The sequence below is a fragment of the Polyodon spathula genome, chromosome 40 (assembly GCF_017654505.1).
Source record: "Polyodon spathula isolate WHYD16114869_AA chromosome 40, ASM1765450v1, whole genome shotgun sequence".
Taxonomy (NCBI): domain Eukaryota; kingdom Metazoa; phylum Chordata; class Actinopteri; order Acipenseriformes; family Polyodontidae; genus Polyodon; species Polyodon spathula.
In genome coordinates, this window is record NC_054573.1 from 2,998,219 (window position 1) to 3,018,709 (window position 20,491).

Consider the following 20,491-nt stretch of genomic DNA (forward strand, 5'->3'; position numbering starts at 1 on the left):
AAACACATATTTTAAGTGTCAAGACCGTTCTAAATTATCGGTCTGGGTAATGAATTATTATGCCACATCAACTATTGTTAAACAATGGACACCTGTATAGTTCACATACAAGCACTGATTCTGTACAATTCCGGCACATATAACAGAAACCGCTTGGCAGCAGGGAATTCATTAGCTATAAAATCGGTTTTCGCCAAGCAATTAAGGTTTGTAGTTCAAACTTGGTTCGTTATTCCAAACATCAAGGCTTGATCCATACCGTCCCCCCCGGGAAATTCTTCCACCGGGTACTAAAATGGCAGTCTTAGTTTGGGGTTTTTGAGAAGGTGGCCCATGTGTTGTAAGAGTGTTGCAAACCTTAAGTGTTGTTAGACCGCTGTCGCAGATGACACAACATTCGACACAACGGCATGGAATTCACACTGATTTGGCGTAATAATGAAGTGTCTACTCTTTAAAAACCGACCTTTGTGTGCTGTACCCACCCCCACCCCAAACAAAAAACAGTAGGTCACATTTTTACTTCACCAAATAAAACACAGAAGTTAACTGGAATATTTATATATATATCTATATATATATATATATATATATATATATATATATATATATATATACGAAGTCCGATCCCAGATCTCAGAAGCTGTTGCTTTGTTTTCTGCCCATTCCCTGTTATCACCCCTGACTCTTGGTTTGAATTCTTTCGTGAAGCAGGACTGCTAGTCGTTCTTCTTCTGCCCGTCTGGTTTGTCTGTTATTGCTGCTGCTGCAGATTCACTCTCTGTGCCAGCAATCTGCCCGGGTTCCTCGCCACTCGTTCCAAACTCGTTCATTCGAGTCGGGTCCACTCTGTATATCCAGCGCTGATACAGGTAAATGAAAAACACTACATCTGTTTGGGAGAGAAACAGGGAACATTGAAAACTCACGAAATACAACATACGATTTTTACCATAGAAGCTGGCAAAGACGACTTTGGTGTATTCCTAAAGTTTAACTAGACAAGCCTTGAATATACACACTCCTGGCTATATTTACAGAAACAAGCATTGGAGTGTTTTCGCCTGCAGTTCCAAAAAAAATGAGAAAACAACACACATACCAACTTTCATGAACATGATTCTGTGGGCAAAAATCATTTGGGTCGGGGGTCAATCTGCCCTTTCGATAACGGCAGGAGCTAAGCTAACCAAGATCATGCAGCAGTCTCTTGACACAGGGGTGGTACCGACAGACTGGAAAATTGCAAACGTAATACCGATCCACAAAAAGGGAAACAAAACTGAACCAGGTAACTACAGACCAGTAAGCCTGACTTCTATTATATGCAAACTTATGGAAACTATAATAAGAGCCAAAATGGAAAATTACCTATATGGTAACAGAGTACTGGGAGACAGTCAACATGGTTTTAGGAAAGGGAGATCGTGCCTAACTAACTTGCTTGATTTTTTTGAGGATGCAACATCGATAATGGATAATTGCAAAGCATATGATATGGTTTATTTAGATTTCCAGAAAGCTTTTGACAAAGTCCCGCACAAAAGATTAATTCTCAAACTGAACGCAGTTGGGATTCAAGGAAGCACATGTACATGGATTAGGGAGTGGTTAACATGTAGAAAACAGAAAGTACTGATTAGAGGAAAAACCTCAGAATGGAGTGTGGTAACCAGCGGTGTACCACAGGGATCAGTATTAGGTCCTCTGCTATTCCTAATCTACATTAATGATTTAGATTCTGGTATAGTAAGCAAACTTGTTAAATTTGCAGACGACACAAAAGTAGGAGGAGTGGCAAACACTGTTGCAGCAGCAAAGGTCATTCAAAATGATCTAGACAAGATTCAGAACTGGGCAGATACATGGCAAATGACATTTAATAGAGAAAAGTGTAAGGTACTGCACGCAGGAAATAAAAATGTACATTATAAATATCATATGGGAGATATTGAAATTGGAGAAGGAATCTATGAAAAAGACCTAGGAGTTTTTGTTGACTCAGAAATGTCTTCATCTAGGCAATGTGGGGAAGCTATAAAAAAGGCTAACAAGATACTCGGATACATTGTGAAAAGTGTTGAATTTAAATCAAGGGAAGGAAGTAATGTTAAAACTGTACAATGCACTTGTAAGACCTCATCTTGAATATTGTGTGCAGTTCTGGTCACCTCGCTATAAAAAAGATATTGCTGCTCTAGAAAGAGTGCAAAGAAGAGCGACCAGAATTATTCCGGGCTTAAAAGGCATGTCATATGCAGACAGGCTAAAAGAATTGAATCTGTTCAGTCTTGAACAAAGAAGACTACGTGGCGACCTAATTCAAGCATTCAAAATTCTAAAAGGTATTGACAGTGTGGACGCAAGGGACTTTTTCAGCCTGAAAAAAGAAACAAGGACCAGGGGTCACAAATGGAGTTTAGAAAAAGGGGCATTCAGAACAGAAAATAGGAGACACTTTTTTACACAGAGAATTGTGAGGGTCTGGAATCAACTCCCCAGTCATGTTGTTGAAGCTGACACCCTGGGATCCTTCAAGAAGCTGCTTGATGAGATTTTGGGATCAATAAGCTACTAACAACCAAACGAGCAAGATGGGCCGAATGGCCTCCTCTCGTTTGTAAACTTTCTTATGTTCTTATGTTCTTACAAGCAGTGAGGAGACTTCCAGAGACTAACAAGACAGATGTCTCCAGGGAGCAGGCAGGGCGCTCACCATCTCGGAGGCAGCCTATTCTGTACATCATGGGCATCTTGATGACGAAGGCAAAGAGGTCGTCAATGAAGGTGTTCAGTGCTTTGTACGTGAGCATCCTCCAGGGGAGGTGAGCCACTGACTTCATCTTGTAGTTAATGAACAGCTGTGGGGTCATTGTGATGAACCCTAGGAAACACATACAAATCACACAAGTTTAATACGGGCAACTTGAAATTACTTTCCACATTACTCGACTAGCATTAATTAATAAATTAATGTTGCATCTTTATTTTCGCGCATCATAATGTTATCACAGTTTATGAACACCTGCGTATTTCAAGTTAGCTGTAACATTTTATAATAACTTGAACGGCAACTGTTTAAGAGCTGAAAACAAGTACAAAGCTCTAATTAAGCAAATTATCAGTTCGATTAAGGGTCGAGTTCAGTAATTGAAAGCCAGCAGCCACAGGGGGTCCACAGGACCGAGTTTGAGAAGCCCTGATTTAAATACTGCAGTTTTTTGGGTCAATAGCAACACCTAGTGGACAAAAGCCAAACTGCAGAAGCTCCCAATAGAGCCACAAATGACTCAGATTCCGTATCGGGTTTCAGCAAATTCAGCTCAATCAGTCTTCATTATTAATTACTACAGAAAACGTAAGAGGATATTTACCAAAGGTTAGCAAAAAGCCATAGAGCAAGCCCAGCACCCACGAGTACCAGCTTTTGTGCTCATTGTACAACAAACTGTAGACAGCATAGCAGCCAAGCAAGGGGTAGAGAAGCCAGGACAGGTACCTAAACGCCATCTGAAAAGGAATGCAATGCAATTAAACTGGATTTCACGGCATGCTTCCAGCACAAATAGAAAAAGGGAACGCAAAATGCAGGGTGCAGTTAATGACACAATGCAAAAACACGCAATCAACATCATTTGTAATTTTCATTAAAACACACACAAAAAAAAAAAAAAAAAACCACGCAGGTCACACTTACAGCATCGTACATTTTGGTAGAAGACTGCACATACGTTGATTTGTCGTTGAAAGTCAAGCGTGGGAATATTCCTGCTACTCTGTTTTCTCTGTCCAGCTGTTCAGGAGACAAACAGCAGCATCACTAGATTTCATTTTCAAATGTACTGGAGGATACCCCTGAGGGGGACCGCACGAGTTGTCATCTGCAGTACTGGCTACTCAACTGAGCAAAATGATTTGTTAGCAGACACCCTACACAACATAACAACACACACAAAAATAAGACTATTTGTGAGCTGCTAATAAAGTGTTATTGTATTCTAACTGCAGGATTGTGCTGTATGTACTACGCAAGGGAGAACATCTATACACGATAGATCAGGACTCCAGTACTGGGCACTTGAATATCATGGAGACGGGGCTACCATGACGTGACAAACTGCCGGACACTTAAAAACCAAACAAAGCATTGCTTGTGAAAACACAAAACTCCAGCAGGTGGTGCAAACGTACCCTCCCGACATAAAACACGGTTGAACTGGTTTATACTCTTTTAAACCAATTATTGAATAAACATTGTTTTGAAGCGCGAAGAATGTTTCAAATAAAAAAAATAAAATCAACAAATCCATATTCAGTAAACATCACATCCCTGAGCTTCAATAGGATTGATAAACGGAGCATATGCATTTCAGACACATCGGCAGCGTCTGGTCATTCCTGAAACACACTCAACCAAAAACCTTGCCTGCCTGCAGCAGTATCGCGAGACCTCAGCGGGTACTGTAAAGCACGCTTTCGGTATCACTGCCGGAAAAGCAGGACACCACTCTGTCGATTTCTAATTCCGTTTACAGTGCAACATTTTGAGGAGTTCCCTCTCTCTTCACCCCCCCTGCTTACCCTGACGTCCACAACCTTGGTGATCTTCCAGAAGTCGATGAGCAGACCGATGAAGATGCTGACCTGGACCACGAAGTTGGTCTCGTTGTCGAGGATGTAGAGAAGCACGATGAGGGACTGGAAGACCCCGAAGAACACTGAGCGCACGGAGAGCCCCTCCATAGACTGCCGACTGTTCCAGAACTGGATATCTGAAGAGAGAACGCACCGACACACCTCACACACGCGCCTGTCATTTCAAAATGGTGACAGTTCACCCAGTCTTTCACAATAGCACAAGAGAATGTCTAGATAAGCTTAGGATGAGTTGTATCCAGCTGTCTGGGACACACACAATCATGAATTTAATGACACTATTTTGAACAGGAGAACAGACACTTTAGCATTGATTCGCAGTCATGAAGGATAAATATATTTAGACAAATCCTCCCTTTGTGTGAGTGGCCTCAAAAACATGCATTTAATAAATACATAGTTTGTACCACGTCACATTTTACACTGATTAATGCCATGTCTGCAGGTATCGTTTGGTAAACTTGCTACTAGTCACTGTTCTGCTTTATAATCAATATGAATACCATTCTTGAAGGCCAGGAACTCGAAGACGCTGTGCACGATTGACACAACGATCGTCACCCCCAGAAGATAAGGATTTGTTTCCAGGAGAGCCACCTGAAAGAGTCACCATTTACCTCAGTCGATCCACTGCGTTACAAAAACAGATCAAAACCACAGAACTGCACTTTATTTTGAGAGTGGAGGTGGCTGTTGAACACCAGTGGTCGGGCAAACCCATTCTCAATTGTTAAACCTGCGCTATCACACAATGCAGTCTCGGCGGCGGCGATGGTATCAATATTTATACTAAACCGCTGTTAATATGAATAAGGAAACAGATACTAAAACTGAACACGAACGAGACTGCAGTCAATAAATACGCTTAGAAAAATTCCAGTCCGATTTGAACTTTTTTTTTTATATATGAAGCAAGTTTTGTTTGGGGACCAAAGTACACAAACAGTAACATCCACACTTTGCTTGTCTTCTACTCCGCTAATAAAAAGAGCTACTTACTGAAGCACTGTGAAATAGCACTGTTATTTTGTTACACATTATGTATTTTGGTATTATGTATAGCAAGCATTATCTTCAGCGAGCGTGAGGCACTTCACTGTAATCATTTATACATTTTGTGTATTCGAGTAACACACAGAAACCTCTAGTGTCTTGTACCGACCTTGACAGAGTCCTGGTCCTCGTCGGACTGCTCGTACAAGTCCTCCCCCAGGAAGTTCCAGGGAGACTTGGTGCTCTGAGCGGTGTACAGCTGCCAGCGCCACAGAGACAGCGGGCAGTACACAAGCCTCAGGGGCAGCTTCTCCACCGTTTCGTTGATGGGGAAGTAATCCTTCTGCAGGTTCCAGTAGTCGTTGAAATACACAATAGGGAAGTAGTCGCCACTTACTGCGTCAAACTTCACATCTACCCAAAGAGCAAAAGGCGTACACGAGTCAGAAGAGTGGCCTTTGTAGTAAAAGTCAACCTGTTAAACAAAATGCTGCAGCCTGGAATGAAATTTAATTTAAGTAAAAACGTAACGTACGTGGTTCCAGTAAAGGAGCGCTTATTCTTACACTGATCTAGAGGAGGAGGCACGGCTCCCTTCACCCAGGCTGTGTGATCATCCACCATGCTTACAGTCACGTTGGGATGCCAGTGAGAGATTACCTCAACTGGACCGTAATCCTCAGCACGCTAGAAACAGAAAAAGTGTATGTGGAGATGCAGTACTGAATGTCCTTTTGCGATTCAATGCCTTTTAAAACCTGTTTTACTCTGAAAAAAAATATATATTTAACAGCACGTGTTTCAGCATGCCTGACAAGCACTGAATAAATGGACCACTAAGGGTTAATCACTGATAAATACATTTCATGGTATCCTGAGAATGCAGTTTTCATGTACATGCAGGGATGGAAACAAGACTCCCATTGCAAAGCAGTTTGATTCATTCCTGGTTTTACTGTGAGTTTAATAAGACACACCTGAGCTTGTAATCACTACACTGTGGCTAAACAAGGACATATTAACTGGAATGGGTGACACTGCAATGCCACAGGAGTCTATACTAATTCCCGAAAATGCAAGACGAACATCACTGAATATTCAATCAGTCTTCACAACTTCTGATGCGCTTTTGTAAGCCAAGTGTTGCACGATATAAATACCTTAATTATCTCGGGATCCGTTTCAGTCTCCCCCGTGAGCAGGTTCTTTGTTTTCAGAAATCTTTTGCGTTTGTATTTATTCAGCACTGAGAAACAAAAAAACCAAACAAACACACAATTTGCTTATTATTTACAGTAGTGTGCAGATGTATGGATACCCTCTATATATTTCAGCGACTAACACTAACAATTTCGGGTTAATTAACCTGTGTGCAAAAACAGAACGACTGGCTCAAACGATCCACTGATTTCAAGGACAGTTTAAAATTGATCCCTTTGTGTTAAGGCTATGAATACCAACATGCAGCTTTACCGCATGTAGAGTGGGCCATTGCTTATCGTGATTTTAAAAGGAGCTGTTGTAGTATTTAGCTCCATCGCAGTTTAGATAATGAATAGAAATGTTGATTTTTTTTTTTTTTTAGATTAAAGGGTTTTCCCATAAACGCAAGTTAAAAAAAAATAAAACTCTCACTTCGTGACATGTGGACGGTCGCCAGGCGTCTGTACTGCCCCTTGCGTTTAGGATCTGGGTGGAAGCCACTCTTGGTGAAGTAGACATGGATGTACACAGACCCATTCTGTTTCACACTCTGCCAGGACAAACAGAAGGATAATGTTCTACTTGTTTGAATAAGTGGGGGGGGGGATCTCCTAACATGCAACGGTATAATTTCCTAAAATAGCTAGCTACTGGAAACATTTTTGGTTGGACACATTTGAGGTCTCAATAATCTGCCAACAGAAATATGTAACATGCAGCGTTTTACAGAAGCCACACTCTACAGAAACGTGTCATGCGTTATAAAGAGTCTGTCCTGAACTACTGTATGGCAGAGCTACACTGCAGCGCGTCAGTGCACTTGGAACGCACCTCGGGAATGTCTATCTCCTGATAGCGTTCGTAACAGCCGTCTCCGTTTTCACCGCTCGACCAGTCTCCGTACACCAGGTCTGTCTGCCCCCACAAGAGCGCTTCAGTGTTGTTAAAATCTGTAAAGTGCTCACTTTCTGAGATGTAAATATGGAGGTCCTAGGGAAAAATCAAAAACACGTACAGAGGATATAATACAGAACAAGGTTTTGAATCTTTAAAACAGTAGCTACAGATACTCCACACACAGCAGCAAGCTGGAACAGCACAGCTCTTAAAGTTATTTGAAAATCAGGTACAGAGAGACGAGGGTATTTATTTTGACTTGGCATTCACACTGCGTGGCAAGGGTATGGAATGGGCTACCTAGTCACTGAATCACTGGGATCCTTAAGATCCAAATTAACAGTTCTGAGACCAGTAAGCTCATTGGAACCAGACGAGCTCTGACAGGACAAAGGGCTGCCAAGTTTTGTACAATGTATGTTCTTACGCAAAACCAGATAACAGCCTACGCAAGGCCAACCTTCATGAAGCTTTCCAGTTTAAAGTTGTGGTTAGTTTGTGGAGTTCAGGTGTTACTGGTTACAACCTGAGGAGGAAAACATTCTATATAAAACAAAGGAACTGGAGTTTACCTACAACAGAAGATATGTTTCTGCTTTGTACAGAATTCAAACAAGAACAGAAAAAAGGGTACAGCCACGCCAAAGACGCTTCACAAGAGCCCACTGTGTGCCAGTGTGAAGGAGACCACTGTTTACTGTAGCCTGGGCTTATTTAGGCAATAAATAAGAAACTGACTAGGCAAGTAAGACACTAGGCAGAGCAGGGAATTAAGCCTCAGGGTATCCAAAAAATAAACCCCTTGCCTTCAGCTCTTTATATGCAAAAAAACCCCATCTAAGTGCAATCTGACTTCAGCAGACTACATTATCAAAGGCAAGTCTTCAGGGTATAAGGATGTTATGACACAGCCATGTTTCATCAGCACTTGCCTCAAAGCAAGATGTTTAAAAATACCCACAAGACACTGTCTTATTGCCTTGCACTCCATGTGGCAATCGTTGAAGCCCAAAATGACGTAGCCATTACACACCCTATCCAAGAGAAAATGAACATGCATAGCTTCATACTTATTTTCTGAAGCAGAGATACTATAGCCTACACTTGACTGAGCTGATAATTGGCTCAAGCAAAAGGGACAGCTAGAGTGGAGCTAGCTGGCTGAACACCTGTTATCTGAGAGGCTGGATTTATCTAGATTGTGTGTGTATGCAAGTATTTATTATGTTTAAGAGCTCCTTGGACAACGTCTCCAGCAAGAACAGTATTCTAAATGTGTTAACAGCAAGCTTCCTGAGATACATGCAGTGTCTTGACTAGCTGCGGACAGATAAAAGAGAACTGCTACTAATTTTCAGACCTGGGAGGGCAGTGTAGAATGAATCCAGCGCTTAACAAAAGGAAAAAATGTCCAAACGTCAATTCAATTATTAATCTTTCAATAAAAGTAACTTATAAAATCAAGTAGGGTATAAAGTCCTATACATTCAAACGTATACAATTACTCTAACTTCACACAACAAACACATTTAAAAACCAAAAGCTACTCTCTGGAGGGGACAACCACTGCTTCTGGGTTAGAAAAAAGTAGGTCTTTAAACTGGCATTTGTGTCAAAGTGTGAATTATTATACAGGAAGCCCCTTTTTAAATGGATATGGGAAACAGAAGAGGAAGGGAAAGATCCGTCTGTCTGTCTGTCACAAGATTAAAGGGATGTTTGACAGCCTGGTTTATATTATACTGTTCCAACACTGCTATACCTTGAAAACACTATTACCTAGAACAAAGAAAGTGAATCAATGGGGCCACACCAAGGTCAGCAGCCCTTACATTAGCATTACATTCCCACCAGCCCCTCAGATAAAGTGTACTTTGTGCCAGCACCACTGAGCAGGGACTTCACAATGCACGGGGACACACTTCCCATTGGCTTCATGTTCTTCACCCGCGTGCAGCGATGCCGCGGCTGGCACTGGGATTACTTGTTGTTCCTTTACCATGAGCGTGTCCCTGGGGAAGAGGTTCCGGCTGGGAACTTGCGGCGCTCCCGTCGGACTGGTTTGATCCGGAGCGGAGGACCCACGGCGGAACCAACTGCTGATCGCCCAGATGATAAAAATCCTACCGGGAGAGGGAGAGAGAGAGAGAAAGAGTGAGCAGTGTTCAAACCATTCAGGAGATGTATCATTTACAACATCAGAATTAAAACAACAACGTCTGCTTGCAAAAGTATCTAAGAGCGAAGATTTACAGCCAGAATGCTTCTTCAATTCAGTTAGGTGCACATCCCTCTCTCAGTACTGTATCCTGTTACCCAGTCATTATCTTTGCCTGTTTAAAATGGTGCTCAGCAGCCCATTTCTCATTTCACTTCCAAAGCCTTTCTTCCAGAAGTGAAAGTGGATGACTCGATGCTGGAGCAAAGCCTCAGCCAGCCGAGGAACGAGCAGCTGAAGCACGCTGGAGCTTGTGCTGAGCTAGAGAACTATATTAATGTCACAAGAAGCAAACCCAATTGCAGCGCCTCAAAACAGACGGTAGTTCCCGTCCAATTGTTTATTTGCATGCAGCTGCTGCTTTCTGAATTTTAAATGCATCTTGCCGCGTACCAGGAAGCCAATTCTAAATTAACTCTCAACTTAGGTTAGCTATATCTCCTAGACTTCACTCATTCCCATTTGACCTGCAAGAAGCAAGAATAACTAATCTTTCTGTTCCCCACAGAGACACAATTTTGTTGGTAAATGTACTTAAGGCCTTCATAAACTAGCAATGCTTGACAATGAACTGGCATTTTTATGGATGTTATTTTATTCAATAACAGATTTTATTTTTAGTAGTGGGCTTAAAACATAGCCCCTGTTCTTAACAGCGAAGGGAGCTGCAGTGGTACCTGAAGAGGACCCCCTTGATGACCTGCCAGGCGTTGGGAGGCTGAGCTGGTGGCTGCTCCTGTGCAGCTCCATTGCTGTTCACCTGTAACAGGGACAGAGAGAAAAGGAGGATCGTTTAGGAGGATTTCAGGATCGTGCTTTTGTTTATGTTTTGTTTTCCAGGCTATTTCCACAATGAACCGGGTGAAGCCCACGGGTATCCCACCCCGACACAGCCTAAAGATCGACGTACAGCAGTGGGAGTTTACAAGTTTCATGGGGACGCCTAACAGCGTGGCGGCAGCTGACATGGGCTTGTGGAGGCAAACCAAACCAACGAACCCTTCAAACACAAAGCTACACTAGATCAACATTACCTTAACATGTAAGCATGTGTTTTTTTTTATTTTCTGGCGTGAATAAATAGAACTGTGAGGAACTTTTAAATGGTGCATGTGGAATTTGCCACTTTAGCGTTCAAGAAGGGGTCTCCAACAGTCCTGGATGCCTCGTGCGTAATGATTGCTTGAAGCGGATCCATGCGACAGCTTTGCTGCAGAACTGATGCAGAGGGTTTCAGAATCTATTTACTGCCCTCCTGCTAGATCTCTGGTCAGAGGAAATCTCGCCAGCAAGGTTTCAGTATCCTGTGTTACAAGGCTGTGTTAAACAAACACATCTAAAATCAGCCGGGCGTTGATGAAACTGAACTGCTAAAGCAAGCGAGTGATTGAACCGTGGAAGATCAAACCAGACAGGGTCCGGGCAAGATCTTTCGGTCTGAAGAGAAAATGGAACATAAAATGTTTGAGTTTGAAACTTTTTTTTTTTTTTTTTAGTGACGCTGGATAAATTCTAAGAATTTGGGAACACGTGTGGATTCTACATAATTCAGAAAAATGGATTTCTTAAGGCCCCAGTTGTAGCATTCAAAGAAGCAGCTAATTTAGGTGATATTTTAGTTCACAGTAAACATAAAAGATTAATTGACAGAATAGGTTCTACAAATACGTGCACTAGTACATGTAAAGAGTGTAAATACATGGACAAAAATTAATATAATTAAACACAAGAACAACACATGTCCACTAAATACTAATATCTACTGTAAAAATAGCAATGCTGTTTATGGAATAGTCTGTGAAAAATGTGATGAAATAAAATGTTGGAGAGACTGGAACAACTTTATATAAAAGAATTCAGAAGCACCTTTCATTAATTAGAAATAAATGAATGAACCAATAGTACAGCACTTCACCAGTCAAGGACATGACATGAATGATGTAAAGTTTGTAGTATTAGAACAGCTAAAATTAGCCAATGCAAGAAAGTAGAAAGTAAATGGATAGACTGGATGTGATTATGCCAGCAGGACTCAACAGAAAAGAATGAACTAATTAATTCCAATAAATTTATAACATTTAAATAAATAGATAAACAATTCATTCAAAAGTTGTGCACGCTGATGTGCTGGGGAGGCCAAATCAAGGCTGATCCTCAGAGCCAGCATGATAATAGAAATATAAGTTTATATAAAATAATGTTAATTAGAATTAACACAGATTTAAAGATATAACTGAAAATGATGTCACAATACATAGAACACCATTATGCAAGAATAAATCATGGATTTGAATATAAACAATAACAAGTCATCATGCTGTCAAACACCTAGAAATACCTCCAGTGTTGTGATTCAAACACAGGCTCCCTTGAGAAAGACATGTACAACACATCAAAACGCTGGGCAGCTGGCTCTTTGAACTTAAACACATCTATATACAGAATAGATGGGCTTTGATGAGTTACTGGGAAATAATTCCATCTAGGGTTTCTGTGACATCAAAAACTACGAGAGCATTTATAAACTGTCACAGAAGCCTATTTCATCATACAGAGGCCACAGCAAGCTACAGCACTTCAGAACAAAGCCCAACTTTTTAAGCCCCCTTTGCTTAAATCAGTAACTGTCACACACGAATCCTCTCACAGGGCAGTTGTAATTAAAGGTATGTTCATAAATGGGCAAAGCAGTTATAAAAAGTCACGATGTTACCAACTATCTCTGTACTAATTTCAGGACAACGGGCATTGTAATTAAGAATATCCTTGACAACTGATCTGTCTAGTGTGAAGTGCGGATAACCAAACTGATCCGCTTCAACAGTTTTCCTAAACGTGAAACCCAGGACAGATGAGTATTCCAGACGCCCTACTTTTGGTGCGATTATTTGCTGCCACAATGCCCAGAAGGTAATTATTACCTTACAGAGCCAGTGAAAGTAAATGTTTTCCCTCTATCGTTAATTAGCTATTTGCACCTCACATCAAACAATGAACTGCTCCAGGAAGTCTATCCATTGCGCAAGCCTGATCTGAAGTCACTGCAAATGAAAAGAGACACACACACAAGGCTGATCTTACGACAGTAAACTCAACTGACACCAAAGAAAGGTTTGAACTTTCAACTGCAGGTCATATAAAACACAAGAGACATGACGGGCCTGCGAATCACATTCCCGTTCAACCTGATGCCAGGTAATAATTAACCAGGGATAGTATTTAAATGACTGGCTGCTATCGGCATTGTAAGAGTCTAACGATTATCAGCAAACAGCATCTCAACAAAACACAATCACGGGGATATTCGTGTACACAGTGCCACAAAAAAAAAAAAAAAAAAAAAGAAACATTTACAAATCAGACAATGGCTACAACATTTCGCAGAGTACAAACGCTGCTGCTGCCGCCCCCTTACAGAGACGGTGTGTAAAACTGTCACTCGGCCTTACTTACAGCACTACTGATCAGAAGAAATGTGGCTTTTTATTTTTTTAATAAGAAATAACAACTAGCTTATTTTAGGCCAAAGCATCCATCCACACTATTTGCAGACCGACAACAATACAATAACCCTCCCCACCCCACCCCACCCCCAGGCTACAGACTGCCTGTTGTACAGAAAAATAACAAAAAGACGAAGATGGAAATTCATCAGCTTGCATTTGTATTTCAATAAGCTTGCCCTGTATACAAAAAAAAAAAAAAAAAAAAGACTCGTATTTACCATTAATACTGAATCCATCAACCTGTCACACACAATTATCTGCGACTCACGATGGTAAAGCATGAAAAGGCAATTGACCAGAACAAAAAAAATTGCGCTACAGCCTGAAATTTGAGAATCTTAAAAAAAAAAAAAAAGCTTCCAGACTATCTACTAATCTTGAGCTAATCTCGTAATAGTCAACCCGAATACACCTGAACCCGAAATGCATGCACTGGCAATCTTCAGCGCTGCTGTGAATTGCTTGAGACGTCTGGGAACGGGGCTGGTGTAATAAACACAGCTGCTGACACCGTGAGGAGATTTAAAAACTCATTTCAAGAGGACTGTCGTGTTTAAAATACGGAATAGGCGAGTTAAAGTTATTGTGCGAATCACAGGACCGGCTCTCACGCGTAGAGGGGTGACGGGTGTGTTTTCTAACCCGCTATTCAGTTAAAGGCAGTTCTGCTAATTAAAATAAACCGGTGTTATTGAAGCAAGTTAATATCTGTAGCGTGGTTTGTATTTACATATTTAATCCGCAGAGTCTAGGGGGCAATTCTGAGGGACGCAACGTCAACGAACAGCCTCATTTAAGAGGTTTTTTTATCCCCAAAATGTCGCTAGAATTAAAACAGCGACTGTAGTCTTCGGTGTATTACTCCTGTCCCGTCCTGTCTGTTGTTTCTCACCTCGCCGTTGCCCAGAGCCAGTTGCTGAGCGGAGCCGCCGTCCTGCGCCGCCATCTTCCTGCCTCTGCCGCACACAGACCGGACTGAAGCCTCGCGAGAGCTGCCACCTCTCGCACGACGGCGAGATTACAACAGTCACGTGACCCCAGGTGACTGCGAAGCCACCAGAGCGGCCATATTGGTAGAGAAGTCCACTGACCCATATGCTGTCTACACTCTCTTTATATATATATTAAGAATTGTTACAGTCACCTATTCAAATGTTATGTATTGGGTTATGTTCATATAGTGTGAACGGCTGCTGTCGACGCCCGCCCAAGTTGCGCATTATATTCATTTAGATTCATGTGCATTTGTGGTCAAATGTTCTCAATCACCTACAATTGTAGAATTGAGACAAAACTATACAGGAACGTAATTTAGATATTTTGTTGAACATCACGCAATCAAAGAAAATACAAAATATGATGTTGCCGGAAGCCATGATAATAGTACAGTATTTCATGTTAGATTTCGAAAATATCACATTTTTCAATTGTCAGGTTTTTTTTTTTTTTTTTTTTTTTTTTTTTTGGTTAAGTATCTGGAAAACTACAGAGCGCCGGTGTGTAATTCAATATTAACGTAGCATTATTCAGCAGCTTTCATTTTACTTTATGAAGCAGCATTCGCTCGTGCTACAGTATGATGCATTTATTTTGGATAACTTGGGAATTTTACAGCAAAGGGGCCGTTTAGGGACCTCCTAAAAACAAGAACCCTGTTTTGCAGAGTGTGCTCGTCCTCCTGTCTGTCACCCTCTATCTGGTATGAACCGTCCAGACTCTACATCAGGCTTCACCAGACCTCAACTCCCAGCATACTGGATACAGCGGCTTTCAGATTGCAATCGGTGCTCATCTGCAGTGTAGTTAATTGAATAGATTAACCCACCTCACCAACGTGAAGTCTCTTGAACCAGCGTGACCATTGAAAACCAGTAAGCGATCCGCTCGGACCTGGGTAGAGCGTTCATCCTTTCTTTCTAGCAGTACAAAATTCTGCAGCTAGTAAAAAAAAAAAAATACTTTTGAAGAAATGATGTCCCGCCCTGAAGGTGGTGATATTGAGGTGTCTTGTGCTGCTACTGGCAGCAGCGGAATCAGTAACATCTGTCTTTATTTACAGCAATTCAAGCTGCACGTACATTTAAGGTGGTTGTTTTCCATATTGATGCTTATTATTTGATCTATAACCTCTCCCTGCTGCAAGTTATCACTGGAGTCTGCCCGTGTGGCTTTTGTAAAAACACACACTGACAACACTTAGAAACAGTATGACAATTTTGCTCAAGCAGCACAAAGAGCGTGTCAAGTTGCCAAACTTTGTTTGAATCCACCCAGGTGACACGACGCAGCGCATGAGTTTTGCTGTGTCGCAGACTCTGCCCGCTGTCCTCAAGTCGCTTTGCTTCACTAAACAGTCACTCGCTGTACCTTACCTTTTCCAGCAGCTGCGGATTTATAACTCGACTTTTCCTTTTTGCAGCTGTTTCTGCTCTGTAGTATACTTGTTGGAAAGGCAGTACTTTAAAACGCCTGTCCCGCATTGTGGGAAACCAAAGGCGTGTACCGTTATAATCGGGGAAATACGGGTAAGAACTTACGCGTCAAAAAGGCAGTTTTCTACAAAAATACAATTCTTTCTTCGGTTTCATATATGAGCCCATTAGCTAATCCAAGAACAGAGTCAAATCGGGTTCTGTGAAACCAGCCTTGGACGAGGGAACCCTTGGATACATGGCATACATTACCCCAGTCAGCTGCAGGCAACAGCACAGGAGTGTAAATAAATAAGAATCATTTTACATACCAGGGCTTTCTGTGGCGTTAAAACCAATCTGGGTTACACGCAAGCTGTATCTATGTAGTTTGACACCCGCTAAATCAATCTCATTTTAAAAGTTTGCATTCTGAAAGGAGGACAGTGGCGCCTAACGAGTTAATAACACCACAGTTCTGTTTCGGTTCTTTCCACGCTATTAAAGGCTGCTGCTCTGTATTTGTGTCACCCTAATGGTCTAGAAGAAGCAATGTATTTGATTCAAGTTGAAACGTTTTGGTAATAAGGTTGCCAACGTTAATTGTTAGAAAATAAATCCCAACGCAAGTTTCTTATAACAAAAAAGTAATAGGATTTCTGAACTGGCTTAGCAGTTACAGACTGCACTTTTTTGTTGCCTCGCCTGTAGCCCAGCGGACAGAAAGCCCACAGAAGCAAGTTCAGACGTGTCAGTCGCTGATTGGTCCGTTTTTGGGACACGCGTTTTCGTTCAAATCTCAGCTCAGCCACTGACTCGCTGTGTGTGACCCTGAGCAAGTCACTTCACCTATAATGAACAGAAGTGCAAGATTTATGGAATTAAAGACATCATTTTTATCCTCCTTTTATCCAACACTGAAACTCGGAATGCACATTTATTAAGAGATAAATATTTTGTTTTAAATAACACGACATAATTAATCGGAATCTGTCATACACTACCAAAACAATAACTCCATCTCGGATATTCAACTTGAACTGCACTATGTACAATATATTTAATATATTAAATGACTGGATACATTGAATCCTCTGTATTTATATTCTGTATATGTACAATATAAATGAATGGAGTCTCTGTGTTAAAATAAATAAATAAAATACAAGAGTCACAGCTTTGCAATGTGTCAGAGCCGCACCCTCCTGGGAGATCAGGGGCTCTGCTTTCCAGCACGGCTGAGCGGCTGGGTCTCAGTCCTGTGTTTGTGAAGAGAGTCCGTAAAGGTGCTGCTGCAGTGCTTCAATCGCAGCTACACCACCGTGCCACCTGGGGAGCTGCCATTCTGTGCTGTCAAAGCCTGCAGAGAAAGAGAGAGAGAGCAAGAGAGAGAGCAAGAGAGAGATAGAGGAGCAAGAGACAGAGCACGAGAGAGAGAGAGAGGAGCAAGAGACAGAGAGCGAGAGAGAGAGTGAGAGACAGCAAGACAGAGGAGCAAAAGACAGAGCGAGAGACAGAGGAGCAAGAGACAGTGAGAGAGAGCGAGAGAGAGCGAGCAAGAGAGAGACAGAGAGGAGCAGGAGACAGAGAGAGTGAGAGACAGAGAGCGAGAAAGAGTGACAGACAGAGCGAGAGAGAGTGCAAGAGCGACAGAGAGGAGCAAGAGACAGAGCGAGAGAGACAGACAGCGACAGAGAGGAGCAAGAGACAGAGCGAGAGAGAGAGAAAGAGCGAGAGAGCGAGAGAGAGAGAGCGAGAGAGAGAGGAGCAAGAGACAGAGCGAGACAGCAGGAGCGAGACACAGAGCAAGAGAGAGAGCAAGAACACAATGAACAGGTTGCAAAGATAAACTAATGTAATAATAACATATTCATTAATTTAGAACAAGCTAGAAAACAAAAGTACAATTCATCCCACGCTGCAGTAATGGAGTCAGATAAACCCAGAGCCCTATTCAGTGTTTCCCTTCCATTTAAAGAAGTCTCAAATGCGCAGTGTTGAAAGAAACACGTGCTACAGCTCACATGTATTTTCATTAAAAAAAATACATCGGGTGCTACTTTAGATGAAGAGAGTCAGTTTCTCTGCCTTGGGCACGTTCGTAAACTCAATTTAATAGCGAGTACCCACAGTGAATGTTTAAAATGGTCACTTACTGCCTTCCCGGGGCGCGCCCAGGTGCAGATCAAGCCCTCCTGGCAGGCGGTGATGATGCAGTCGTCGAGGAACATGAGCATGGAGAGGCGCTCGTGGGCGATCTTCTTGCAGACGAGCGGCTCCAGCAGGGGCACGTCGTTCAAGCGCGGGCACAGGGTCGTGCCCAGCACCTTGGCGGCTTCGAGGCGGCTGCTGCGGGTCACCGCGTTGATCTTGTCGTTGCTCTTGCTGATGTTCCCCAGGCTGCGGTAGCGCTTGTGCTCCTTGTCGCTCGCGGACTTGTCCGACTTGCGCTCCTGCAGCGAGAGGGTGGCGAAGCGCCCGACACTGAAGGGGGCGCCCCCTTCGGAGGCCGCCTGCCCCTTGCTGGTGTTGGTGACGGCGGGGTGGGGCAGGGAGTTGGAGCTGGAGAGCGAGCGGGGCAGGGCCGGGCCATGCGGAGGGTGGTGGTGCCCAGCAGTGCCCTCGATTGAGGTGGCAGTGCTGATTGTCGCTCCGAGATTGCAGAGACTGCTCCCCCCGCTGACTGAAGGATGTATTACAGAGCTGAAGGTGTTGGTCAGCGTCCGAGCGTGCGACAGAGGCAGGTGAGGATAGAGGACGTCTTCGGTCAGGTCCCACAGGCAAAACTGGGTATCCTGGCCCACGGAGCCGAAGCGGTAGGTGACACAGGTGCCCGCTTTGGAGCTGTGCTTGGAGAGCCAGGACAGGGTACTGCTGCTGCGCACATGCCCAAAGCGAACGGGCTCCTGAAGGTCTTCCTCGGTCCCTCTGAACTCCACAGACCCGTCCTCTTCCAAGCTGGCGGTGAACGGGTCAAAAGCCACCACGTTGACCCAGGACTTGTGGCCGTGGCCCCTGGCGATGACCTGGCTCTCCCCTAAGGACCACACCGTCACCAAGTCATCTTCCCCGCCCGTAGCCAAGTACTTCCCGTCGGGGCTCCAGGACACGCAGAGCAGCCCCCCGAAGTAGCTCTTCATGACCCCCTGGAGCTCCATGGAGTCGAAGTGGAAGACCCGCAGGCAGCCGTCCTGCCCCACGCAGGCCAGGTGCCTGCCATCGGGAGAGAAGGCAAACTCGTTGAGCCCGCCCTTGCCCACAGCCCAGCGGAGCAGCGGGTTGCGGGGCGTCTTGCCCTTGCAGGTGTAGACAGCGAATCCATCGCCCTGTCGCAGCAGCAAATACTGGGGAGCCGCAGTGCCACACGGGTGCCCCACGTTGTACAGGTAGAGGGTCCCGCTGGTGTGAGAGGCTAGGAAGAGGTGTTCCGACTCGGGCAGCCACTTGAGGCACGTCACCTTGGACTTGTCGATCAGCCTCTGTGGGGAGTAGGGAAGGAGCGGCGGCGGCGGCAGAAGCCGAGGAAGCTGCAGCGGGACCAGGAGCTCCGCCACCTCCCCCCGGGACTGAGCCGGGACCGGAGCCGGGAATCGGAGAGGGTGACCAGTTTGTAAAAGCCCTCCCGTGTCCGGAACTGCGATTTAATTTCACTGAAGTCCTTCAGAGCGCCTCCATCACCGGCCATCTTTAGTACAAACACACCTGAACAGGAAACACGGGCGCCTTGACCTGGAAATAATACAACAACAACAAACAAGACAAAACTGAGATGACAAGTCCGCTGATAATAAGCGGGATTGGGCTTGTTTCTGATGGTTTCTGAGAGCTTGTTGGGCTTGTTTGGGTCGCTATTTGTGGGTGTGGATGCTCTCTGTGTCTCTGCAGGACAGCTTACACACCTTGCTGATGAAAGAGGGTGAGCACAAAACAGCAGCCATGCTCTCCGCAGAAGAGAGAGCCAGGCTTGTCTGCATTGGTGGCTAAAGAGCTTTCAGTCTCACAACACCAGGGAGCAGAGTCTTTACTGGCAGACCAACACACAACACTGCTAGTTACAGAGGCTTCCTGTTATCTGATCAAGTAACAATTAAAAATTATTGCAGCATCATTTACCGTTATGTTAAGATGCCTTACACATGTAAATAAATCACAAACAGTTATATCCAATACACTCACTAGTTTAAAATAATTACAGCATTACTCCAGCTGTTGTTTCAAATGTATTTATTTGATTTAGTTTTGTCATTAAAAAGATACATTAAGCCTCGTAAATAAAAAAAAAAGTTCCAAAGCCTCCAGCACGCTCGGTGGTGGTGACAGGGGGAGGAGCTGGGTGACTGGGGGAGGAGCTGGGTGAGTGGGGAAGGAGGTGGGTGACTGTGGAAGGAGCTGGGTGACAGGGGAGGAGCTGGGTGAGTGGGGAAGGAGGTGGGTGACTGTGGGAGGAGCTGGGTGACAGGGGAGGAGCTGGGTGACTGGGGGAGGAGCTGGGTGACTGGGGGAGGAGCTGGGTGACGTGGGGAGGTCAGTCATCCTCCTCTTCCTCCTCCTCCATGTCCTCCATCTCCTCCACGGCTGCCTTCTGCTCCTCCAGCGCTGCCTTGAGA

The 20,491-nt window shown here is 43.8% G+C and overlaps 3 protein-coding genes across 3 annotated transcripts in view; all 3 read right to left on the reverse strand.

Moving 5' to 3' along the window:
* Positions 1-572: 572 nt before the first annotated feature.
* On the reverse strand, positions 573-14,468 carry clptm1 (CLPTM1 regulator of GABA type A receptor forward trafficking). The gene is made up of 14 exons (XM_041236307.1): positions 14,366-14,468; positions 10,645-10,727; positions 9,749-9,872; positions 7,684-7,842; positions 7,285-7,402; positions 6,810-6,895; positions 6,216-6,336; positions 5,819-6,063; positions 5,160-5,253; positions 4,582-4,772; positions 3,698-3,793; positions 3,375-3,510; positions 2,717-2,884; positions 573-892 (listed from the first exon to the last, which is right to left on the reverse strand). Exons 1-14 carry the CDS (start codon positions 14,417-14,419, stop codon positions 720-722), a joined length of 1,848 nt encoding a protein of 615 aa, XP_041092241.1. The 5' UTR covers positions 14,420-14,468; the 3' UTR covers positions 573-719.
* A 2,728-nt stretch (positions 14,469-17,196) lies between these two features.
* Positions 17,197-19,569, reverse strand: LOC121304851 (dystrophia myotonica WD repeat-containing protein-like). The gene is made up of 3 exons (XM_041236260.1): positions 19,563-19,569; positions 18,041-19,518; positions 17,197-17,244 (listed from the first exon to the last, which is right to left on the reverse strand). The coding sequence occupies exons 1-3, from the start codon at positions 19,567-19,569 to the stop codon at positions 17,197-17,199; spliced, it is 1,533 nt and encodes a 510-aa protein (XP_041092194.1).
* An 840-nt stretch (positions 19,570-20,409) lies between these two features.
* Positions 20,410-20,491, reverse strand: part of LOC121304852 (symplekin-like) — a 3,708-nt gene continuing 3,626 nt past the window's right edge. The window contains exon 5 of the mRNA XM_041236262.1: positions 20,410-20,484. Within this exon, the coding sequence (XP_041092196.1) occupies positions 20,410-20,484 (75 nt within the window). The remainder of the gene's footprint in view (positions 20,485-20,491) is intronic.